Consider the following 26,526-nt stretch of genomic DNA (forward strand, 5'->3'; position numbering starts at 1 on the left):
AGGTTTATATGCAGTTTGGTTAAAAACATAATCTTGGGTTCATAAACGAGGGGGTTATGGGTTTTGTCAATCATTCAACAAAAGCCATTTATTATAGGAAATAGCCAACTCTCCTTTCAGCTGACAACAAGATAAACACATACAAGGCTCTTTATGCTTTTTGTCGTTTTCTCAAGTTATCAGCCCGGAGATCGGTGCACCTCAACCCAAGTTTCACATTTCTCGCCCTCTCTGTGCCTTTCCTATGTGCACAGTCAAGCCTGACTGGAGCAACGCTGGAGAAATCTGAACAACCTCTAGATCAGGTTGAGTCCCTGCCTCTTAAACAGGGTAAATTTGTGTTCAGGGGAAGAAAAAGAATCCTAAGCCAAAATAAAAGGTGAGGAGCAAATCCATCTCCCTGTGCTGTCAAACAATTCCCTCATTCACTGCTATCTAAATGACATTTAATTTGATTCTGCTGTTGATCTCTCTGATACCCTGAGTGCGTCCAAGACATCTACTCTGGCCAGGTATGAAGGGGCAGAAATCTGATGAGCCGTCACACAGCATCATGCACAGGAGCATGTGTGTGTGTGTGCACTCTCACACACACACACAAATGGCGGAAAACATCCTGAAATAAAACCACAGGTAGCGGATCCAATTTCACAGGATGCACCAGGTCATGTGAGACAGAGGTGGAAATACAAATTGGGTTAACATGTGAAGTTAACACCATGTTCCCTTCTTAGCTCTGCCACTGTTTTAACCAATGAGAATTGTCAACACGCCACGAAGAGATAAGAATCTAAACTTTTGAATTTAGAGTTTTCCATGCAAAATATAAGAAGTGAGTGCATAATGCTCTATGAACTGAGCTCATTCACTAAGTTCTTCTTTTTCTCTATTGGATGACAAAAGCCACAAGACAAAACAAACAAACAAAAAACATCATTACATCCGACTCATAACAGAAATGTTTAATCTACATTCTTTCCAGCTAAAGTAAATGACGGTGGATGCTGGAGTAGACATCCGAGTGACCATAGGGTTACACTAGGACATCAGCAGAGCCTTGTAGAGGAATTAGCTCATTAATATAATGGTAACAAGATGGAATCAGCCTCCCTGGGGAGAGATATGGCAGGAGCATCTCCGCAGCTGCCTTTTTTTGTAAATCACTCTACTTATCTGGCGGGGGAGGAGGTGATCAATACGGCAGCATCACTGTAAACAGATAATGTAGCGCACTCTGGGGCTAGCGTCAGTATAGCCGCCCATTAGGCCACACAGCCATCCAGATGACGGATAGTGATAAGTGGACAGCTGGCTGTGTCCTTGTGTTGCATATCGTCACCAGCCACTGACTCTGCCAATCTCACAGAGCCACATCACACGGTTTGAGTTGGACCTCTCTTTTATTTTACATGGTTTGATGTGCAGCCTACAATACTGTGAAAGTAATAACTATATTCATTTACTGAGGTGCGTTCTACAAGCTATTGGATTAACTGGTTTGCACTTTAGTACATACACTGTATATGTTTTGAATAAGAATGAGTTCAGTTCTTAGCTGAGGGTCCTGCAGTATTTGCAGCACAGGACTAACTGAAACCTGCCACTGAAGCAAAACCAGTGGTGTGTCTGTGTGACTATTTTATTTTAATGTTTGTGAAAAACTCTTGTGCAGAGAAACCCCTTTTTACCACATGACAGGTTTTGTTGTGACGCAAGAGCAACTAGTCATAACTGACTCCAGTGTTGGACTGGCCTAGTGTGCGGAGGGTAAAAAATAAACATGTAAGCTCAGTCTTCACTTCCTGTTCCATCGCCACAGCATGTCATGGTGTCTTAAAGGCCAATGATGTATTCTTTACTTAAGATAACACAATGTTGCGTATGATTGTGCAACCCCCAACCCCCAAAAAGCAAAACAAGTAAACAAATGTTCAAAAAGAAGAGTGTGTCCATTTAAAGAAATAAATGTCTCCCAGTTTAGAAGTCTGCTTAAAATTCTCTCAGACTACAATGACTGAGGAAGATGGAATACGAGAAAATCAATATACATGTGATGACCTTTAAAAGCCTTATAAATATAAGATGCATTTGTCCATTAGCGGGGGATTCAAAGACCAGAAAATGCTAATGAATGGGGGAGCAAGGCCATTCAAGTCCATTACAGAGTCCCACTAGTGAGTAAGGCAGCCTCTTTAAGGTTATCTACCAGGCAGGACACGCAAACGTCAGACACACAACTCAAAAATATTCTGCACTATAAATGACAAATGGGACACGTGTGCATTTTTTGTGTTTCCAGAGAAAAAGAACGAACCCAAATTGATTATGGAAATAAAAAGGCTTTCCATTACAAGTCGGGCAACACTGCGACTCATCGATGCATTTTCATAATATTTATTGAGATGAAGTAAGTACGGGCAGTTGTTTTGCGAGTGCATAAACAACTACAAATTGGGAATACAGTGTGTTGTCAGTGAGGTTAGATAAAGGATGCACTTAAAGAGGAGTTACGGCCTTGTGAATATACAGCTCAGTCCAATTAAAAACAGCTAGTATAATTTTATTAATTTCATTACCAAAGAAAAGCAAACTGAAAAAGTACCGATTAATTTCATTAAGCGTCATTTTGATATTTTTGCCCCACAAAATGATGTAGCTCTGCAAAACACCAGCTTGATGAGATAAAAATACATCTAATTTTCAGCTTTGTGACAGTACAATTTTAATCCAACCTCAAATTAGATTATCTGAAATAATCTGAAATAAATAGGATATTTCTTAACTCCTAATCCCTAAATCGATCAAAAAATTCATACGCATCCGAAAAAGACACAAAAAGCTTTACAGCACCAGTGTTCATTAGATTAACACTATGGAGTTACATTGTAGGACAAGGTGACAAAAAAAACTTTTATTTAAGGATCATTATAGATTAAAAGATCATGCATGGAAGCCCAATTCAATACAATAAAATCACAGAGTTCTGACAGTCAACCTAAATTTAGATTTAAGCCGATTAAACAAGCTGCACGTCCAAAATCAAATTGTTATCAGCTAATACAATGGCTCACCCATGCAAGCTTGAAGTCAAAAGACATGATAGTGAAAAAAAAGTGCATAGCAACTGTCTTGTGTTGTGTATGAAATCATAGGAAAATACTTAAATTCAAGCTGTCTGCTTTATTTACAAGTAATTGAATATTTCAATTTGGTGCTAATACTCACTTGAGAGGAATACGAGGAACAGCAGTGGGTGTGGAAGCGGTGGTGATGACATGCAGAATTTGTTCCAGCGCCAACAGGCCGCCGCCCACTCTGAAGGCAACTTGGTCCGCATTGTTCTGTTGAGGCAAGGGCAGACAGAGAAACAGAGGTACAGTTAGGTGACGACGAGCCACCGGCTGGACAGGGGATTACATGGCTCTCACCAAGGAGAGAACCTCTCTTTCTCCTATGGGGTGGGGTGGGGGGGGTTGCAAGGGGTTGAAACCTGAAACAAAGTGATCCCTGAAGTATTCCTGTTTAATCTCAAAAGTGCACAACCCAACTCCGCCCCTCCACAGTCAAGTTTCAGTGAAAGGCAAAAGCTCTGCAGGCTCCACTTAGCACCAGGGTGGTCTCGACGGAGGACCACAGAGTAAGTGAAACCGAGAAAATGCCACTTGGTTAAACAAAGAACAAAGCAATAGAGAAACGTACTTTAAAATTTAAAAAAAATAATAATAATTTAAATATTCGGGAGAGGACAGGAAATGATTCAGAGCGGTCTTAAAATAATAAAGCATTAAGTTTCCACTTGCATCACTTCACCTGTTGTGTCAGCATTTACACAGATTTAAGAACCATGTAATCCTGTTCAGAGATCTTTCTTTGACCTTTAGCACTATCAAGACACACTTACTCGCAGAGGAGCCCATCTCGCACTTAAGATGTGAAAGTTTGGAGCTAATAGCAGCCTTAAATTACAGCCTAAGTGGTACTTAGCCTATACTTAGTTTGTTCAAATTATAATTTCTTTCAATTGTCTTTTTACTCAAGACTGCAGTGTTGGATAAAAGGTTGTCCGTTATACCATTGAGAGGGCAACCTACTGAAGGTTAAAAGCACACAAATAAATGATAGAACAGAGCTGTAGATTTTAAAATACACGTCTTCAATAATTACACAAAGTTACTCATTTCTAGGGCTGCAACAATTCATCAGCTATTCATTGATAACTAAATCAATATAATTTTTATGCATATAATCAATTAATTGAGTGTAATTAAAACATGTTCAGATTTTTAAGCTTCTTAAAAAGGTTTTCTCATGTAAAAAAGGTATTTTAATAAAAACAGACTGGGGAGCTTTTTGAAGAGGGAAAAGTAAACTACTGTATAATTTTGACAAGCCAAATGTTTTCAAATAATGGTGTAATATTTTTATTTCTTAGATTTAATGGTGTTTTTAGTGCACGCATACTATTATTTTATTTTTTTACCATATCTCTCTCACACTGCAAAATCCCCATATTGAAACTTATACCATAATACATCAGCAATAAATTCATCATTATCATTATTATAGTATTATTGAAAATGCATTACCATTTTCATACGATATTCTTCTGTTCTGATCCTGAAAAGGAAATAGAATATTTTTTCTATTTCTCACTTCAACTTGGTCCTAGCACTTTTTTTTTTTACTTTAATAAACCCCTGAAATTGTGGAATAATGCATGATACACATACATGAGATTTATGGACACGTGTAAATAGTTAGGTCCTGTGTCCTGTGATGATAGAATAATTGGCAGGAGGTCAGATGCTGTTGCTATAGAGTCTTATAAAATCAACAAATATAAAGCCAGGAGTGTGCATTGACTATCGGGCATGTTTGTGCCTGGGTCGACCGGGAGGAAAGGAGCTGGAGGGGAGCTGATGATGAAGGGTTTTCTTCACACAACTGCAGAGGTACGTGTTGCGCACTGCAGGTCACTCCTGCACCTTCAGCGGCTACAGGCTCCACACTGCTGTGACAACACGAAAATCCAGCCTCTTAGCAGTGCTTTTGTTCTGCAGATGGGAAGTTGCCAACAAGCCTGAACACATTGAAGCGCTTCACCAAATTACAGATAAGCTCTTCATCTGTCATTCATGCTCGCTGCGGAGGGAACTGCTCCTTGATTCCGGTGTTAGACGCACACACACACGACGACGCACTGAACAATCATTTCATGTTTGACGTTAAAAAAAACGTTTACCTTCAGCATAATGAAAAATGCCTGTTGAAGCACTGTTTGTATAAAGATCCTCGTTGTGACTTCCTTTTTGTACGTTGCTAACAGTTTCCATGGCTAATGAACTGGGTCTGAGTCAGTGAGCTTGGCTTAACCCCTCTCTTAACCCTCCCATCAACACACCTACCTAAAAGCTTCTGGGCTAAATGAAAAAAAAAATGCAGCTCTTTCATAGCGGCTTATCAAATGGTATTAAAGAGCGTAAGTGGGACCTGCCCAGTCCTGGCCGCCTAAGAAAACCAGACAAGAGTCGCTCTGCTCATCACTGCCTTTTCTTCCCCTCTGCTGACAGATGCATCTGTTATGATAGAACAACGATGACGAAAAGGATTACAGTCAACTTCCCTGACATACTATCATTAGGTGGTCTACGAATGCAACACACCATGGCAAACACATTTCACCAGGAATATTCTGTTTAAAATAAAAAGTTTGTTCCGTACGTTTATAGCTTGGTGCTTCGGGAATGTTGATCTTAGTGTTAGGTAAAGCAGCCGACTGTCTAAGCAAACGGAAAAAAGCATCTAGTGATGAAACATCCTACACACAACAGGAATCATGTTTGCATATAATTATCACAACAGCGTATGTATACACCAAAAGCTGAATTTGCATAAAACTGAACGGGATGAAAACAACGTGTTTATTTCCATAATATCATGGAAAACTTGCACACTATATTCATAATATAGATATAAAACTAAAATCATCCAAAATATCTTGTTTTGTAAATAATGTAAAAAAAAAAAATGTGATTATAAATTGATATTTATAATTAGAGAAAAGTCAGTATTTGCATTTTTCCGAGTAGTTGTTTAATAAGGTTTTTACACCATTACCTATTCATTTCTTATGTTTTTCTTGTAAAAATGCTAATAAACATTAATGTAGCCAAAGTACAGGCTCATGATTCTTAGTCAACAGCTACACTACAAAGAAAGACAGACGGAAAGAAAGAAAGACAGACAGGAAGAAAGGGTCGGGCATTAAGACACAAGTGAGATAGATGGCTGCTGAATTATACAAAAGGGGTGAATCTTATCCAATTATTGTCCAGGGTGACCATTGTTACACCAGCTGATAGGAAGCCTGAAGCAGCTGGTGATTCCTGTGACAGTGGCCGCAGACCAGCGGACCAGACAGATTGCACTTCGTAGACTCCTCCTTCTAGACACTCTAATTAAAGCAGAGAAGGAGGGCACAGCCCGAGTTGTCCTGCCCCACAAACAGATGGGCAACAACTGTCATAGGTCATTAAGGTCTGGCTTCAACTTTGGTCTGCACCATCAAGTCACAAGTTCACTCATTCAGAACTACAACCCAACAATGGTGGAGTCGAGTGTGACGCATGAATTTCATCATTATACAGTCGTAGAGAAAAGCCCGAAAGTGGTAAACAAAGCTCTGTGGGCTGAGTCGACTGTAAACCACAACAAGGCCGCTGGAGTAAACACTTTAGGGTTGAGTATAAACTTGTGTGTTTACAAGACATACAAGCATATGATTTAGTGCAATGTGTGAGTGCACGGTGAACATGGAAATCTACAAACTTCTGTTTATTCTAAGAAATGGGCCAAGATTAATCAAAGGAAAGTGAGGTACAAAACCAAACTTGCCACAGAAACCACAGGCAGCCTCTAGTTGTAAACTAATACACCAAGAAGTATAGAACCATTTCACTTCCCATTGGACACCAGGTAGTGAAGAAAAACACGAGAACTGTTTGGGGGGAAAAGAATGAAAAACTATATCTGGAAGGTTTCTGGGGATGTTTTGAAAAGTGGAAGCTTGTTGTTATGCATTTATCTACTGAGAGTTTTTAAACAATACTGTCCATTGTCACAAAATTCTGTCAAATGTGTTTGTGCTTAAAATGTGTGTGTCTGTGGGTTGTTCCCCCCCCAAAAAAATGTCCCCACAGGGACAGCTAAAAAAATGTGTTTGTAATCAGCTGATCTCACACACTTGTCTGTGTACACTCAGAAACACTAATGAAAAGGGGAGGAATCCACTGAGGGACTCCCTGGAAAAGGCTGGTCTGAGAGCAGGAACAGCAGAACTAATTATTGCAGCACACGAACAGGCGCGAAGCACAATATTGATAAACACCAGGGTCTGCCACGCCAAAGAGAACCCTTGGTGCAGGCTGGGCAAGATTGCACTCGATACATTTCAGCACGCAATAAAGGATGTGAGATGCAGGCAGGCACAGATACAAGCAAATATGATATTCATTATCGGTACCAGTCTGATACAGGTCAAAATCACTAGATCAGATATCAGATGTTTGCAAAAGAAAAGAATGCTAAATCCAATACAATCCAAAAACAGTAAAAGTGAACTATGTGGACCTATTTTAAGATAAAAGAAGAAAAAACCAAAACAGCCAAGTGTAATCTCGTATAAAGACTGATATTGGCAGATGCTCAAGGCTACAATTTTGGTCATATTGGTAAAGTGGTATTGAGCGATCCCTAAATGCTATAAGCAAGTGAACGGCATAGTATACAGGAATTTCTCTTTAAGAGCATGGACTGGAGGTCCCAATTTCAAGGAAGGCACCTCCAATTGTGCTTGAGAATGGTAGCCTCGATCCAGACTATAAAATAACGACGGTTAACCAACCGGACATCATGGTGGTCAACAAGCAGCAGAAGAAGGCAGGTGGGGACAGATGTACAAAGAAAGTAAAGGCAACAGTGGTGTATTTATGGCGCTTCATTAGATTTTCTGCTGTTATGAGCTGTATCTATCATTTTGCTGAAGGCACGACCCAGAAAGTGATATCCTGCCACTCTGCCAGTCACCCGAACCAAAATCTGACAGCTGGCAAAGCAAAAGTTGAATAGCACTCTTCTTGTGTTGTTGACCATTCAAAGCTCCTGCACTACAGGACACGTACTGTAACACAGTCTGCAATACAGTCTGTGGTGTTTGGTTCTCAAACAGAGGACCAGGTTAGTGACCTGTCATACACACTGGCCTTTTTCCAAGCAGGCTTTAATTGAAAGCAGTGGTAAACACTCCTGGCAATACATAAATACAAGTGATTAATCTTGTAAGTGTGCAGCAAAAAGAAAAGAATGGCTCACTGGGAAAAAATTGCTCCTCTCAATCACCCAAAGTAAAGACAAAAATCTGGTTTGACACAAAATAAACCATTAGAGGCCACAGAGGGAGAAACACACTTGGGTCAGAGTAGTCTAGACGTAGCCTAGAAAGCAGGGGAGGAGTTGGGGGGGGGCAAGCAGCAGTGCAAGAGGGTGTTGTCCAAGAAATTAGCAAAGAAAGTGGAGACTGAATCAGATATGGGGGAGGAAAACAAATCTTTAGGTGAGTCAATGACATGAGAGATGCTTGTTAGGTCAAATAATACAAACGCTCCTGACTTGAAGTGACTCTGGGGCCAGACAGCCATGCTGACGGAGACTCTATTTATTTGACTTTGAGCAGGGATTAGAGAGGGAGGGTGTTCTACCAACCGCCTCATTAGTCAGTCACATTGCTTAACTCAGCTTTGGTGGGTTGTTTAAATAAAAAAAAAAAACTGCTAAAGTAGAACTTGGAGGGGGGAAAAAAACAACAATTTACACGTATGTTTTAAATGAAATAAAAAAGCTCCCAAACAAACAATTTTCTTCTTTGCCTGTAACGGCACATCTACTGAGGCCTGCTGACCTCCAACCTCGCACTGGGAGTATGTGGAACTAGGGGGAGGAGCCCTCATGTAGTGACAGCTTGTGAGCTACTCGCATCACACTGGTGTCCTCCTCTCTCCTTACAGGATGCTGTGCCACCCACCTCAGCCACTTCTTTCTTTGCCTCTCTGGGGAAATACCATAATAGCCTCTCCAGCCGCCCCCCTTGTCACTGATGGGACACCATAATCCCTCTATCCTCACACCCAGAGGCATGCACAGAGGGATATTATGATGTTTCAAACCACAACGTGACAGGAAATTTATGCCTCATTACAGGAAGTGGGCTGTATATTGGCTCTCTATATATTCTCTCATCATAAACACTGTGGCAGGTGTTTTAATCCCCCTCCCCCCCACTCAAATTGATGTGATGAATTGTAAAAAAAAAAAAAAAACAGCATAATAGAAATAAACATCTGGCCAAATGTTTCAAATTAACAACAGATACAGTATAAACGTTCGCCAAAATATCGGGAAAATTCTATACATTTATAGTACGGCTGTACGGTGTGTGTGATAGAAATCTAATTTCGGAAAAAGTGAATTCTCTGCCTTTGTTTAATCAAGTCTTGTGCATTTGTCTGAAAATCCAATTTACCATTATCTAAACTAGTGACATCTGAGTCATGCAAGACACAGACATGAGACAACGCACGCTCTTGAGCAAGGAAGCTCCTCTATTGGTACCATGTGGACAATGAAAACACAGTTAATCTGGTCCTTGTTAGCCAATAACCAACGGCAAAGTTGGTTTGGAGTAAGTGATACTCTACGTTGGGAGGGTGAGACAGAGGGAACCACAGCCAAACACAACTCTCACCCGAGGCATGTTAAAGGGCTGGCATGGCCTGCGCACTGCTGCAGACTGTTGAGTCAACAGCAAAGCAACAAAGCGGGACCAAAGAGGTGATGTTGTACCCAAGGACTGTAAATAAAAATGGATTTAGTCAACGGGTCTGGAGAGTGAAGCCAATGTGCATAATTGTGACTGCCCATCAGAGGGAGACTTCAATGCTTGCAGTCTGTAAATAAGTCTTAGAGAACATTACTGTACCTCTCACTTGATGTATACAATTACAAAACTTTTTCCTGCTGAGTTTAAACGTCTCAATCCCTAGTTTCAGAATTTCTCCAATGCAAAATGTTGTCCGTTTTGTAAATTATGGTCCAATTGAAAGTAAAATAGCCAAAAAAAAGCACAACATGGATTGAAGCATGAACACAGTGTGATTGACAGCAAGTACTGTTCAAGAGGTGCATAGTTGCAAGCGTGGGTGGATGTAAGGTGGTTTTAACTGTCAGTCAGGCCTAGCCCCTGCTCTTCCAAATGAGGTTACTCCTTCCATCCATTTTCCTACACTTTATTCTACACATGAGGGTGGCATTAGGAGCTGGAGCCAATCCCAGCTGACATAGGGCAAAAGGCTGGGTACAACCCAGACAGGTCGCCAGTCCGGTCGCTAGCCACTGCATCACCCTGTGGCCAGGAGTCTCTTCTTTATTAAAAAAAACAGAAACAAAAACACTCACACACTCACAACCCAATTGATTTTGTTAAGGTTTTTCGTGACTGAGTGAGGTACAAATTTGAACGATTGAAAGAGCCCGCTACATGAAATAAATGGTTGTGTATACATGCAATAAAAAAAGAGAAAAGTAGAACTCAATCACACCACTTCCTCCGTGTACGGGACCCAGTTGTTGCTCTACCTGTTTCTCCAAGATGCGAGCGATCTCTCCCAGAGTTCTTTCCAGACTTGAGACTTTGTTGGTGACCCACTGGCCGCTGTCTTGGCTCTGCAGCTGCTTCAGTAGACGCTGCAACCTAAACATACAAGAGCAATTTGCCATTATATTTCCACAGAAAACAAGATTTGCCACTTTGAAACAATATTTCATTTTAAACATAAACTTGTGAAAAATAATTCGTTGTTGTCCTTACCCACAGCTTTATAATCACTGGACATTAATTATCAAGTCAAATAGCAAATATGAAGCTCTGAAAAGCGAGATACTTACTTGGCCTTATATGGGGAGTCGGGAAACAGTGTCTTTGCCTCCACTGACGTCTCATATTCCTTTCCCCTGCAGATGAAGACATAGGAAAAAGTCTTTGAATCCCAGAAAAATTGTTTGGCCAGTCAGTAAAGAACACATCAGATGATAGTGTGAAGAGGAAAGAAAAAGTTCAAACTGAGTGTGTTTATTTGGCCTGTCAGCCGTTTACGAAGTAACTTAACTTAAAATAATCAGACACTGGCTCTGTAGGGACGAGTGTTTCTGCTGCCATAAACTCATATCACCGGAGACCCAATTCTACGTTTAAGTAATTCTGCCTTCCAGTCTTATTCAGCAAGGGAGGCTCAATTTTTTTTTTTTTAACTTTGCTTATTGCCAAATAAACAGTTATGGGATATTTCAAACAACACAGCCATTGTTTTGAATATGTGACCTCCTGAAAGGTCATGGTCAGTAGGGGACTGGCATCTCTGTGGCAATAGTCCAAGAGTGTGTGTGAGTGTGTGTTGTGGGGGATTCTATCTGTATGTTTGTCAGTCAACCAGGTATTCCCAGACATGATAAGTAACTATTGATCAGAGTTAGAGTGTCTTCCAGTTTCCCATCTCTTCACTGATACAATCAAACACTTCCTGGAAGATGATGAGAGAATTTGTCCCAGCAGACCGGCTGTGGACCAACCAAAGCCTGATCTACAGTTTACAATCACTTGTATCCAAGGGCAGTCTTCCAATAGCAACAGACAACTCACTTCACCGCTGGACCAGAACAATGAGATAACAAGAACCTTCCAACTGCTCACTTTGTATTTCCAGCATTCACAAAGACAATAATCCTATTACTCATGTGTTGTTCCATGTTTTAACTGTTTACTTACAATGTGTCTTGATGTGGCGTTTATGAAACCAATAGCAATTGTGAAATATATGGTCCTGCATTACCCAGGGACACTACAGTTTCACAATAAGTGAAGGGGGAAACGAGACAGTCCATGCGAGAGATGGTGACTGCAATGTACAATACAGCCCTTGGAGAGAAAAAAAAAAAAAAAGGACACCATGCATACTTTCAATGGCAATAAAGAGGAGTTGAATCTACAAAAAAAATCTCATTCCATTTTGCTTAAAAGTTCACCGAAACTTTCTAAAATCCACTGTGTCCCTCCTGTGGGAATTTTTGGCAGCACTGCTTTAGGTGTGTTACATTATTTGAAACCTCTATGTTTCCTGGTCTGTGAAAATTATTTGTTTGGGTTTCTATCAAAGTTTTTAGGAAGCAATGTATTTTTTAGAAACTGAAGAAGTGACACACTTTCTACCCCTCATACTATAGTCAATACTACATACAGGAGTGTCTTAGTATACACACCACCATCTGAAAGCTATATACACGCATACACACACGCACAGTTCCCTGCTGAGAGAACCTTTTTTTTACAGCTTGTAAAAGAGCATAAGTCAAGAAATTTGGTCTCCAAATTCAGAACCCATACAAACATAAACTGACAGGCTACCAACTGCATTTTATTTAACTTTAGAGTAGGTTAGCCAAGATGCAATATAAAGAAAAAAGAGCATGGGCTACAATGTGTGTGAACTGCTTTATGACAGCACGTTGGCCTACTGTGTTCTCTTGCAAGAAACACTCACGTTTTACGGACACCATACTGCGTTCAAATAAAACGCTTCATTTCCACCTCACGGTGAAGCGGCTCACCTTTATGTTTACTGGGGCTCCGTGTTATTTATGACCTCTGAAAGCCTGCTGCCTTTGAGTGCCTAGTCTCAGCAGGGCTCTGGCAGGAGTGACGGTGAACAGAGACAGATCATATTGTCACATTTTCAGTACTGCCGAGCCTCCCAAAGCCAAAAATGGCAGCGCTGAGAATGAGCACTTGCAGAATGGCTACGTCTCTTTCAATAACTATGTCACCCTTGGCTGATATGATAAGAGGGAATCACTTTCAGTCCCATTACATTTCTGTACACACTGATAATAAGTGGCTCTAAACAAAGGCTTCATTCAGTCATTCAGTTATCTTCTACCGTTTATCCTCTACATGAGGGTTGTGTGGCACACTTTTTTTTTTAAACATTTTCAAATAAATAAAATCAGTCAATATATTGATAATTATAGCAATTGATTTTTTTCAAGAGTGAAAGCTGGCAAAACCAGTAAATTGTAAAAGTCCATAAAACAGACACTCATAAAACAGCCGAAATGTTGCACCTCTGAGACTTATGCACAATACATAAACATCATATTGCTATATAGTAAAGTTTAATATTGCAATAGTTGAATTGAAATAAAATAATTATTATGTTTTATTGCCCAGCTGTACTGACTGACTCCAATCTCCCACTGGATTAAGCAAAATTACAAAAAATAATGTAATGATACTAATCCAGAGAAAATCATATTATATCTACATGTCACATCTACATTGAAAGGGATGTTTAATTTCTTTATATATATATATATATATATATATATTTTTTTTTTTTTTTTTTTTTTTTTTTTTTAAATGATCGATTTTTTTTGGTGACTACTTCAGAAAATTGATTGAAAACTTATTTTCTACCATAAAGCCCATATTATTAGCAGACCTTCCATTACATCCTAAATAGACTTCAAGTTCTGTATGGTGAATGTACTGTGCAGAGCTCACTGTCTACAGTAAAAATTAAATACAAAAAATAAATATAACGACCAGTTGTTTTCTTTTTTATCATTTTCATGTATGCATTTACTTACTTTACTTTATTTTTAGATCTAAAAATTGCATTGTCATTGTGCTCGAGGTGGCATAATCTGTATCAACAACAACAGTGTCTGTCTCCACTCTCCCCTATCCGTGTTGTGACAGCCAGTTAAATTGATGGAGCTCAGGTCCAGGTTTTGACACACAGCAGCCCTGCCTCCTATTTGTTGATTACTATTGATTTTCTTTGATACTTCATTAAAAAAAAAAATCCATAACTCAGAAGAAGAAAAATAGGCATGGCTCATACATACTTTTACATACATCCTGTACACCAAGGGAGGCTTCAGCAGGTTTGGCATAGCCTTGGCAGCAATTTGGAGGAAAGCTCTTACAGGTGAAAGCTGAGGGCTACACATAGATTTGCAATTTTGCTTCCCAATCACAGAAAGTGGTCATAAATTAAGCTCATCACAGTTATCTTATGGACAACCAGGATGCACATAATATCTGCTTTCCTTCTCCTTGTCACTCATAAAAAAAAACTCCTGGCACAGTTTTGTGTCTCCGAGAGGATGGAGAGGGAGAGCGACGCAGACTGATTAGGCAGAAAGAGAGGGAAAATTGATACATTACCTGGAATTCATCCTGGCGCGGAGCTTCTTCACCTTCTTCCTTGCCTTCTGCCTTTCATCTGCGTGGTTCATCGGCTCTGAAGTAACCGAGTTGTCCGTCATGATATCCACTATGTATTTTTTCAAAGAAAGATGCTCCTGAAGTAGACAAAAACAAGACCTATTAAAGACATGACTGGCACAATTTATGGAAAATTACATTACATTACTAAGTGTGTCAGATGTTTTGGCACAACTATCGAAATAACAATGACATAAATAATGACAGTTTATCGAGTGGCTTCAAAAGACTGTAGACTATTGGAGGTAATTACAGATTACAGACATGGAGGTGTTTGCTTCCTGTCTGGCCCTGTTCGATGATTAAGATATTTCCACCAGCAGATGGGGGAATGGAACCCAATTTGAAAAACATGATGCATGTGCAACAAAGCAATTATCCAATTATGCTGTCATCCAGCACCGCAGTGAATAGAAAGGCCTCATCGCTACAGGGCTTTCATTCACTGATACAACTAAAAACCTGTGTGTGGGATACCATACCCTTTGGTTGGAAGTGTTTGTGCATGTTGTTTGAACAGGGATTTTCATCTACAGCTGTTGGAAAAGTTGGTGTTAAATTTCCCAATCTGAATTTGGCCGACAGAATCTAAATATTTCTTCCCCATTTTGACTTCAAGGCACTGAGAATATATTTGTAATTACCTTCTATGGCCAAACTACGCACATGAATAAACAGTTTTTGAACAGTCTTGATTAATTAACACGACAGATCTTTCTAACACCTTTTGCCAAAGGCTAAAAGTAGCTGATGTTATTGGGAAAGTTTGAGTTTCAAATTGATGCAGTCTTGAAGTGACCGTTCAATATCTTTAAGAAGTACGATGTTATGTGATCCATATTAACACTGCTTTGCAAGAATCAGTTGATAATGTGCATGAAGAGACACAAACAATAACGTAAGGTAAAACAGAAGGGATGATAATAACTTGGAAAGGGAATTGCATGTGAGGATATTAAGTTTCTAAAGAAACGTGCATGCATACACACACCTCTGTCCCCCCCACCCCCCTCCCTGATACTGCAGGTCAGTTGTGCCTCATGACCGTGGCTGTCCCTTGCCTGGGAGGCAGCTGTTCAGTAATCTCTCTGAGAGGGTATCCTGTGCAGGAGCCACTCCCTTAATGGAAATGTTTCTAAGTAACGCATCCAAAACATCAAAAAAATCCGATGAAGGTAGGTGAAGTTCACACATATAGGGCTAATGCTGTCACTCAGACTATGATCCTTTAGCACACACACGTTTATAATCTTTACATCCTTTCTACTGTTGCTAGGAGGCTAATTGTAAATGTATGTTGTGTGCGCGTTGGAGACATTCAGACTTGATAACAGACAGGTGTCTGCCACACCACGGTAACAAAGCAACAAAGATGCTGGCCTAGGGGCAGCGCTACCCCACAATATCACAAATTGCCTCTGGTCGGAGTAATGTGACGCCACTCTGCACGTCTTTCCCTGACACAAATAGACCTATACCAGGTCTGCGAGACAACCTGAAGAAACACAAATTCTATGGGATGTATGAATTCACTGCCTCTTGTGTCAAATACAAAGGCCTGAGAGGTAAGTTTTCCATTTGGTCCGAGACAAACAGCTGTATTTCATGTTAGCTACTAGGTAAGATATGATACTGCACTGTATTCAGTTACCATTACCACAGTGGTTTACATGACATGTCCGTATTAAGCTGCATCCTATCAGTGACACTTAAGGAGGGAACACATCAAACAAGACAAAATGAATACTTTTCAATGGATCTGTGTCTTAACAACAGCTTTGTAGCTATTACTGGCCGAGAGCTGGATCTCCAGACAGCATGGGGAGGGAGGGTGAGACTGGCTTCAGCTGGCAGTCTGTATATTTCATCAAGGTTCTCAATTTGTCATCAACAGAGCTTCAACAACAAGACCTTAAGGAGTACTAAGTGAATTTGTTAGGTCAACTCTGATACCCTCCTTGCCAAGCACTGCAGATAAGCAGAACAGAAGACTGCCTTGTGTAAGACAAACCACCACTTCCCTTTGGCAATGATGGCTAATTTCAGAAGCCATGCATCTCTTTTACATTATCTCGATATTACCGACATCATATTAAAGAAAAAGACAAGCTGTGAAAAAAAGAGGGGATCCCATGTTGTCTTCCAGCAGACTGCTCCAGTCTAGTGGAGAATCATTGCACTGCCAAAGTCTCCCGGAATGGAAGAAAATGAATAAATGTGACAGCAAAAGGCATTTGTGGCCGACTTCTGCAAGAGGGGGAAAAAAACCTACGGAGTGACCTATGCACAGTTGAGCCAACCATCTTCATTTTAATTAAAAGTCTTTCATTGCATGAAGAGTTATGGCGCTGCAGTCAGTAAAATAGTTGGCAGTAGCATGAATGAAATGGTGAACATCAAAAATGAACTTTGATAGCAATACCAAAAGGGCACATAAGTCTATCCAAACAAAATCTCCACACATAGAGCTACTAGACTACACGATTCGCTTTCATATATATAATAAGAACAGTATCTATTAAATACACAACAGTTGTTAACGGATCACTTAATACAAACTGTCAATTATGACATTTAAATGTGGTCAGATGCAGGACAGGATAATGACGACATAAGCTCACACGGGCTTAAACTCCTCATGTATACACGTGTGTATATGAAGCAGTGCTCATATACAGTATGAACGGTTTATATGGCTATACTGGTGAAGGGGTTCACTCACTGTTGCCTTGTTTATCATACTGTCAAACCGAAAGAAATGACCTGCATTTGGAAAGGAAATCATTCAGAGGAAAGGAAAGCAAAGAGGGCGCATCAATTATTTCCCACTGAAAAAAGCTTAGAATGGAGGAGCTGCCAGGGCCAAAGGTGCTGCATATAGCACCAACAGTTGTCAGACTCACAATGAGCACCGCTGAAAAGCCAATCTCATATTGCAGCCTGAGAGGTTACCTTGCCTTAACGAGCTGCCTTCCCATGGAAAGCACTCCATGACAAAAACAGCCTGGAGACAAGGGGGTGATGTCACCCCTCCAGTGAAGCACTGACCCCTAACTGTGTACATTTCAAGGCCCATTTGTAATCTCACAATGCCAACAACAGAGCCACGGCAATATACAAGGGGAGGCATAAACAAAAAATAATGACCACGTCATAAAAGACAGCCGCTGTGTCTTTGTCCTTTTCCGTGACACAAGCACCAGTGCAGTGGTGTCTTTTTGGCAGGATAAGTGGGTGTTTGCTCATGGCAGGGTGTGGGTGATACGCACCACTTCCTCATCAGAGAGCTCCCGTCCCTGGATGCTGCTACTGTCTCGCACAGCCTGTTGGTGCCTTTTGCCCTTGATGTGGCTGAACAGGTGCACCTCTGAGGTGATCTGCAAACACAAACACAGTGGTCAGAGGTCACTGCTGAGGACACAATGGAGATAAAAGGAGAGAAAGGGTCAACAGGGCTCCATGGGATGCTGGGAAAATGATATACAACATGGGCTTCAACTGCACTTTAAACCAAAAGATAGAAAATGTGATTTATTTTTGAATATAGGCCACATTGTGTACAACATGTAATACTTAGAATTATGGTAATTAAAAAATAAAGAGATACTACATCTTTAAAATATGCGTGTCCTACCATGCAGTGGATCGTACTAATAAATAAATGTAGTGCAGGTGTGAGAAATGACCACAACAAGGCATGAGGCTGGGTCTGCTTAAGCCCATTTTGAATGCATTGTGTTCAACATCATTAAATAAAGTGCTTCCCGCTGACCCATCCATGATCTCTGGTGTCAGATGCTGGCCAAGGTCATCGAACGTTTTAACAAGATTTCCTCATTCACCCCCCAATCCCTTCTTTATCTGATGGTGGTTTGAGGACTCGAGGTGTTCCGCCCTCTCGACTGCTGCAGTCAGTCCACGAGATAAATATGTCTGCTTATTGGATTTGTTGCCTGATACTTGCAAACGCATAATCACGCCCAGTCATAGATCTCCATTTTAAGGGTCCATCTTTAATCAACGCTGTTAAATCCTCATTTAAATGTAGCCTCATCCAAAAATCCTTTGAATCACCTTGCTTTTTATGTTATATATAGTCTGCCAAAAAGCAAAGAGGAGTGGAGCGAAGCTGATTTGCTGCAATAATTGCGTGTTTCTTTTTCATGCACGCAGTAAAAATAATGAATGACAATTACGTCTCATTTGAAACTAATGGAAATCTATTTTTGACCATCTTCATTTTTGTACGATGGCAGAAACAATGTAAGGTTGTACCGTTATATTCAACACAATAGTAAAGAAGTCAAGAGCGACAGAAAGGAATCCTAAAACTGTTTAGATTAAACTGTACATACCACAACGGCACATAGGGAGCAATGTTTCTTGCGCTCATATGGTGTCAGTTTGGGGGCGTAGTCCGTGTTTGCATGTCGACCACTGCTGAGCTCGGCAGCTTTCTCCTTCCTCTGCTCAATCTGCTCCATATGCCGACGGCTGCTCTCATCATGCTATGGAGGGAATCGTAAAGCAGAAACCAGGGGTCATATGGAGAAAAGAAGATTCCTAGACGCTGTCCATTATTGGAGAGACGAGGCACGTTACCTTCATCTGAATTTTCTTCTGCAGCTCCTCCATGGCCTCTTGTTGAGCAGCACTCAGAGCAGCCAGACGCTCCTCTCGGTCCCTTCGGATAGAATGCACAACAGTGTTTTTCTAACATCTGAATTACAGTTCAAATTAAACGTGTACACATGTGCGTTATTTACTCTCACATTGACAAGATTTGGAGTTACAAACCTGGCCCTTTCCCGTGCTGCATCTTCTCTAGCCTTCTCTTTATCTTGCCTCTGCTGTTCGATGCGAGCGTCCTGCTCCTTCCTCCGCATCAGCAGCTCTTCCACTCTCGCCTGCCGTTCTGCTTCTAAGACCCGTTTGCGCTCCTGCCAAAAGAGTACATGAGATGGTTGGGGCTAAAACTTTATATCAAACTTTCTGGTGCACTACTTAAAACTTGAATTGAATTTGTTGAATTACCTGCACAGCTTCATCTCTGGCCTGCTTCTCCTCCTGTCTCCTCTGTCTCTCCTCCTGCAGCTCATTGAGACGTTGCTCGTACTCATTTAACTTGGCCAGGGCGTCGTGTCTCTTGTTTTGGGCTTCAAGGGTGTTAATGAATGCAATTTCATTCACCTGGACAGACAAAATAAAAATGACGGATGATTATAAACTTGTGTCTGTGTGTTTGCGTGTAACTGCAAATAGAAGTCTCTTAGCTGTCACGCTTCCCAGTGAATTGCCTCCTTTACCTTGGCCTCTTCCTCTTGAGCCTTCTTCACAATTGCCTGGAGCTGCAGTTCTCGCTTAAACTCGGCATGTAACAGCTTTTCCTCCATCATCCTCCGACGCTGCTCCAGCAGCTCCTCCTTCCATTTCCTCACCTCCCTCTCCTACACGAAAGAGGGTACGAAGTGCGTGTGTTAAAAAAATGCACAGAACTTCTTCTTTTTTTTTTTCAGAACATCACAGACAAGAGATTCTTGATCTATCAGTTACTACCCTCTCCACCGTGTCCTCCTGGGGATAAATGTGAATATACACAGCTTCATACGTTTATGTGGTTAATCCTGATTTATTCTAGGGTTCACTCATCTCACTATGGCCTGGAGAACAAAAACAAACTTAATGAAAGCCTGTTGATTTTGGCTGGGGGTCTCGCTCATGACTGTCTGCGGCCAGCTGGCCTGGATGCGACTGGAGGGGGTTATAATATTTAGCAATTTTATCAGGCAGTGTGCTGACAGAACCTTTCGTTGTGAGCCAGACTGGCCTTAACTTGCACAGAGTTTTTTTTTTTAAGGTGCTTTCCGTCAACTCGGCAAAGCTTACTCACCCTCTCCAGGAGCTTCTGCATTTTGAAGGTCTTTTCTTCCCGTAGTTTGTCCCTAAGCAGCTGCGCCTTCAGCTGTTTCTCCTCATGTATCTTCTTTGACTCTGCAATCGTTCTGTCAAAAACACGGCATCGTTCGTCTCTTTCAGTGTCCTCATCAACAAAGCATAAGGCAGACATTTGATGGACACTACAATCTGTTTAGACATTCTGGGAGGTAACCTAAAATGAAAGGGGTCAGTCGTAGTAAGTGGGTGTTTGACTCCAGGGCTGCTGGGTTAAATCCTTGTCAAATTAAGATGAAACCATTTCAGATGGAGTACATTGTAGTGCTGTTTAAGGAGGCACTGAACAAACAGAAAGCCTGATTGTATGGCAAAGATACTGTGAGCGTGTCATAAACCACACAGTTAGATGAAAAAGGTGACGTAAAACTTTTTTTTTTTGCACCTTTTACGAGAGGGTGAGGACAATTTCTCATGCATGTGGATCCCATGTCCAGGGGGACGAGCAGGTTCCTCTTCCACCATGTCCCCCCATGAGGTGTTCTGACGCCACAGCTCCCGAGCTGCAGGGAAGGCAAGCATAAAAAAAAGAATCATGTAACGTTTGTTTTTTTTTTGGTTTTTTTAAGGACCCAAAGTTTAGCGTTCACTTAGATATTGAATTTCGTACCATCATAATCTGCCAGCATGTCACTCCAATCCAAAGGGAGTCCACAAACTCCATTGCCAATGGTAGCCTGTCAAGTGTTGCCAACAAATAAATTGAAACACCAGCTTCAAAAGTATAACTGGCAGAATGTGCTGAACATTTACAGTACAAACAAATGAATCTTACAGAAAAGTCACTCTCATTGTCCGTCTCCAGGTTACTGTTCTCGGCCAGTATCTCTCTCGTCAGTTGTTCTTCCTCAGCGATGGCACTGGCAATTGCCTCCTCGTTAGCCTTCTCCAGTCGGTCGGCGAGCTCTTCTTTCTTGGCCAGGACCTCTGCCATGGATTGTGGCTGAACACACATGGCACAAATACCACCTTAAAACATTTCTCACTTCATAGTATTACGTCGTTCAAACCCAACATAGACTGAATTCCAAGATAGATGGGAAACCGTGTTATCGTAATGGAAACCGGTAAAATAGTCCAGTGAGAAATACTCCATTTGTTAAACTCTAATTTCATTATTGATAAATGTGTCAGATAATTGTTTCTATTATTGTTCGAGAATATTAGGTTATATTAGGTTCTCTGTTTGGATTAGAAACAATCAAAACAGGGAAAGGTGATACATATTTCTGGTTGAACAATGTGGAGCATGACTGTGTAATAACACACCTTGGTTTTAGTGCAGGTTTGATTCACACTTGGGTGCATGACGCAAAGATTAAGGGAACACCATAGCAACCCAATCACAGTTTCTATAACCACACGATCACCACAAGAATCACAAGTGAGAAGGCATTCCATAGTCATGCAGGGCATGTTTACTGTGAGGATGAAGAGATGGCGGAGGAGGCAACTGGTTGGTTTTGCATCATAGAAGAGGCTGTTATCACGAAATTTTTCAAATGTTACAGAAGTCAATGTTTTGTGATGACATGGCATGGCGTTAATAATAGTAATGAGGGTATGGAATCACAGAAACTACTCCAAATCTGCTATTTGGGTAAAGATACTTTGCAGGTATATGCATCTTTTAGATGAGGGCTATAAAATTAAACCATTCTGGGCGTAACTTGCATCCTGTTTAATAGGTAGAGGTCATACAGTATAGCCTTGAGCTGAAGTTTTTAAACATGATTTTACTCACCACCTTTCAAAATCTGACAGTACATTTTAGGTATCTTTAATTAAAATGTTTGAAGATCTGTTTTTATTCACAACACAATGCTTAGAAGTAAGAAGTGTGCTTAACATTTGACCGTGGGTTCAAATGGAAATTCAGTCAGGTTTGTGGCTAGAATAACTACAACAAATTTTGATTATTATTATTTTTTTAAAATGGGGGGGCAACAACCTGGGAGCACTTGCTTGACTATAAACGCCATCTACACACAGCTATTCTTCACAGTGAATGGTGCTATAACAACACTGCACAGAGCTATGCAGTCTTGCCTGCACATTTTGGTCTAGCGGTTTCATAAGATTGAATTTGTTTAGGCGGTGAAGGACCCTTGGGAATCCCAACCCCCTCCACCCCACCCTCCCCTCCCCCTGCTCCTCCATCTCTCAGCACTCACAGTAGAAAGCTCTGTGGGGTCCAGCACTCTCTCCAGTTTCACCACTGCAATGGGAGTCTCAGCCTGTCCTGGAGCAGATGTGGCCGTGCCCTGTGACGCGGCCCCCTCTGCTCCGTTGTCCCCCAAGACCAACGGTGCAACAGGCGCATCCATCTGGGGAGGATCTGGGGATGAGCAGCAGGCCAGAGAAGGGACTGGGACTGATAGGGACTGAGAAGGGACCGGGGCTGAGGGTGAGGTGGGCTCTGGTGCTTGGGACGGGCTATGAGCAGCTTTGGGGGGAGGCGCGTCTTCACACTGCCCTGTGTCTTGTACACTCTCTGCTGGGGGCTGCACCGACAGTCACACACACATAAACACACGCAAACTCAATTAAAGACATGCATATTTCAAGCAATTCAAGAGAGCAATAAAAACAAAAAGGGGAAAAATATCAGACCAGTTAACACACAGCTGAGAACACAACTCATGCAAGGAAGCTGGTAGAGACATGCCCTGTACATCAAATTATAATCAAAATGAGGTTTCAATATTAGCTGACGGCTACAACACACCAAGTGTGTCTTGATGCATTGACAGAGTATTTATTTCATGAGAGGGAAAATGGGATTTCTGCCTCTAAAATGTCAGTGTACAATCAATCGCCTTAAAGCTGATATGTCTGTCTGGACAGTGTCTATGAATACCATGGAGCCCAAAACAAAAACAAATGTGGCTGACAATATAGTCTACTGTTACTGTGCTGCTTGTGAATAATTGATGCCCAGGGACTGCTCAGAGCGGAAGACGTCACAATGGACTGAACCTCAGTACCTCCATCATATGCTTTTTCTCTGGACTTCCAACGATCTCCGGGGGGTCAGCATCCGGGACTTGCTGCTCAGTGGCCGTCTGGGTCGAGTTCTTGTCCTGGGGACACTGAGGCTGGAGCTGTTGTTCTCCCCGTGGGAGCAGATGTGGTTGTTTATCCTTGGTGCTGTTCTGCTTTGGGGGGACATGGGATAGCACTGGACTGACCTTGGCAATCATGGTCGCAGAACGAGGCTTTGCCGTGCGTCCTCGCTGGACAGTCTCCCAGCCCTCGGCATCTTTTGTGCCTGAGGATAGTCCCACAGTCAGTCAAGAAGAGTACTATACGTTACGGTGTTATTTTGGAAACAACAGCGCTCTATTTTAGTACAGTCTGGAGTAAATGAGGGCAGAAATTCCTACCGCGTTTTTCTGCTGGACATGTGGTCGTTTGACCGGATGTAGGAATGGACTGAGTGGACTTCACTCGGTCTGCCCAGCTGGGACCCGAGTGGGAGAGCCGGGCTGCAGCCAGTGTAGATGCTGGACCACTGAATAGGAGACACATACACACATAATGCACAAGAACACGCAAGTGTAACATAGAGCAGTATAAAGTGTCAACAGATATGTCTAACAGCTTTTTTTATTAGCGTCACAATGTATCGGCTACTTTTTCATCAATCAGTCAATATGAGCGGTGAGATTGATATGAACTTAAATACGAAAGTAAACATTTGGTTCAAAATTCCATCCCACAAAACAAAATTATTGCTTCAGTCTCTAGCTACTGAAAAAAAACTAACCAAGACTGATTATATACCATCAATACAGAATTTTCCATATCCGCATCACAGTGCAACTTAGAAATGATTATCTTTAACACCCCTGTTTATTAGATCCCTCTCTGAGCAGCTTATACAGTGCTCCACCAGTTAAAGGAAAAACAGCAGCCTCAAGATGTTGTCATCCAAACAGCACTCTCCATTCAGAAATAGCCTGGAACTTGTGGAACAGGCTTCTGTCATAATCAATATCCATTTCCTGCAGCATCCAATTACAGAGCAGTACTGAACCTATGCTTCAGCAGCCTTTGACTGACACTTCCATCTACACCTATAACTGATTATATGGCCAAAGAGAGTGTGAGACTCAACAAATTGCATTAAACAAATGCTGCTACCATTAGCAATCAATAACTGTATTGCTAGATATCATAGTTTGCACTTTAAAGCCCTTTAAAAACACAGAGCAGCATTACAGTTATGGATTGGTTAGTAACAGGATGCCTTATGATACAATGTTAAATCGGATGCCAAGTTTTAGTGTTTCAAATCTAATTAAATGCCTAATTGTGACAGAAACCAGATCAACCTGGCTTTAAAAATAACGATTGAGTGACACCGAGCTTACCTAAAGTTGAGGCTATGGCGAGCACTTGGCGAGGGAACCATTCTGTCTGCTGAGGAGCTTGGTATCACGTGACGACCCGGAGACATCTTACGTAGCTCCCAGGCTAAAGAGGTGGGCCTGAAGAAAGTGAGAATATTTCTTTATATTAATTGTCCAACATAAATTACAATTCCTGTGCCAGTAAAAAAGTAATGTTCACACTTTAGCACAAAAAAACTCAGACAATTTATTTTATTCTCAGCAATTTATGCAAGAAATAGAGCATCTTTTTCATTAAACGTATTGTTGCAGCCATTTTCTATGAACATAATGTATTATAATAATTTGTTATGTGAGAGCTATTTTCTAAATTCATGCTGTGTTGCAAATGTGATATAGAAAAGGCAATAGTGACCAGTGACTGATGAATTTAAAATAACTCATTTTGATTCACTACGAGACTGATATAAAAGCTTGAAGCAACACAGTCTTTTGACCTACACCATTTTCAGTTAGCTTTATATAGAAAAGTCAATTAACACAATTAAAAATACAACAAAGAAGAATTTTGGATTCAGGACTTTTGCTTTCTGGCGTTCGTGTGTTGAGTGCAAAAAACTTTGAGGTCCTAAGCTAGTGAGTCAGCTGAGCTGCACCCACACATATGCTTTAAATAAACTACTTAAGAAACAAGACGGGGAATTTCATTCCTTAAAACAGTTACAGTGGTCACTGTGTTAAATAAGAAGCCAATAAACTCCTGTGTTTCAGTTTGAATTGAAGCCCAGGTTATTGATCCATTCTGTTTGTGACTCAGAAACAGAATGAGAAACCAGCACTTCCACTTTGACCTCAGGGAGCAATACAACGTGGAGAGCGAATGAAAGTGAGACAAAGAGAGAAACGGAGGGTTACCTGTTCTGGGCATCCGTTTTCTCCAACTTCTCCTGAAGCTGGATCCAGTCTATGAGGGCTTTGAAATCCCGTACGTAGTTGTTCAGCATCATCAGAACCTCCTAAACACAACAGTTACAATAGCAGACTGATTACATCACAATACATTGTACAGACAGGTTTGAAAAAGAGAAAATACCTACATGTGACACAAGGTGTTAAGCCATTCAATTGACGAACACAACAACGTTTCATAAAGGAGAAAAATGCATTCTAGGAACATTTTGCTTATCCTCTGTGGTTCTTGTTGGGGCCAGAGACAATATCAGCAGACAAGAGGCACGGTATACTCTGTCCACCATGTGATGGACTGGCAAAATGTCCAGAGAAAACTATACACATTCACATTCCCACCTGCAGCCAATTCAGCCACACAGAACTGGGAGACTCCACACAGAAAGACCTCTACTGGACGACAGCCATGTTGAAACCATGGTATAATGCAAGGTTTTTAGTATCTCTTGTTTTATTTGCCGTGTAGGGTCTGTCCGTGAGGTAAAAATATGCCTCGGCATCCGACGATCGAAACAAAAGCATGCGATACATTAAAAAAAAAAATCTGTCATACACATGGGACTAAAAATTAAGGGTGGTCAAGTGTGTTGTTGAAAACATATGTTCTCAGAGATGGGAAATTTCAAATATCAAATGTCTGCGAGTCGCACACATAGCGGTGGTTTCGCAGAGTTGGCGGGCTGTGTGGCACTTTTTTTTCCCCCAGAGCTCGAATGAAACGGACACAGCTGATTGATGGGGAGCGTGAAGGGAGTGGTAATTGAGAGTAAAGCTTCACAGTGCTTTTAGTTAATAGACAAGTCAGGCCAGTGAAAGATGTGTCCAGCAGCAGGTCTCCTGATTAGAGCTGGTTAA

General features: G+C 41.2%; 1 protein-coding gene across 5 annotated transcripts in view; it reads right to left on the reverse strand.

Moving 5' to 3' along the window:
* Positions 1-26,526, reverse strand: part of scaper (S-phase cyclin A-associated protein in the ER) — a 54,943-nt gene that overhangs the window by 17,303 nt on the left and 11,114 nt on the right. For 4 of the 5 annotated variants that reach the window (XM_058644592.1, XM_058644590.1, XM_058644593.1 and 1 more), the window contains 19 exons: positions 25,618-25,718; positions 24,724-24,840; positions 23,734-23,861; positions 23,335-23,618; positions 22,522-22,851; positions 21,123-21,290; positions 20,958-21,024; positions 20,733-20,850; positions 20,286-20,397; positions 19,702-19,842; positions 19,430-19,585; positions 19,193-19,335; positions 18,998-19,079; positions 18,751-18,903; positions 17,665-17,772; positions 14,336-14,472; positions 10,999-11,064; positions 10,690-10,804; positions 3,226-3,341 (listed from right to left, as the gene is read on the reverse strand). In XM_058644592.1, the coding sequence (XP_058500575.1) occupies positions 3,226-3,341; positions 10,690-10,804; positions 10,999-11,064; positions 14,336-14,472; positions 17,665-17,772; positions 18,751-18,903; positions 18,998-19,079; positions 19,193-19,335; positions 19,430-19,585; positions 19,702-19,842; positions 20,286-20,397; positions 20,733-20,850; positions 20,958-21,024; positions 21,123-21,290; positions 22,522-22,851; positions 23,335-23,618; positions 23,734-23,861; positions 24,724-24,840; positions 25,618-25,718 (2,642 nt within the window). The remainder of the gene's footprint in view (positions 1-3,225; positions 3,342-10,689; positions 10,805-10,998; positions 11,065-14,335; positions 14,473-17,664; positions 17,773-18,750; positions 18,904-18,997; positions 19,080-19,192; positions 19,336-19,429; positions 19,586-19,701; positions 19,843-20,285; positions 20,398-20,732; positions 20,851-20,957; positions 21,025-21,122; positions 21,291-22,521; positions 22,852-23,334; positions 23,619-23,733; positions 23,862-24,723; positions 24,841-25,617; positions 25,719-26,526) is intronic. The other variant, XM_058644594.1, reaches the window with a different exon arrangement.

This window comes from Solea solea, chromosome 12 (assembly GCF_958295425.1).
Source record: "Solea solea chromosome 12, fSolSol10.1, whole genome shotgun sequence".
NCBI lineage: Eukaryota > Metazoa > Chordata > Actinopteri > Pleuronectiformes > Soleidae > Solea > Solea solea.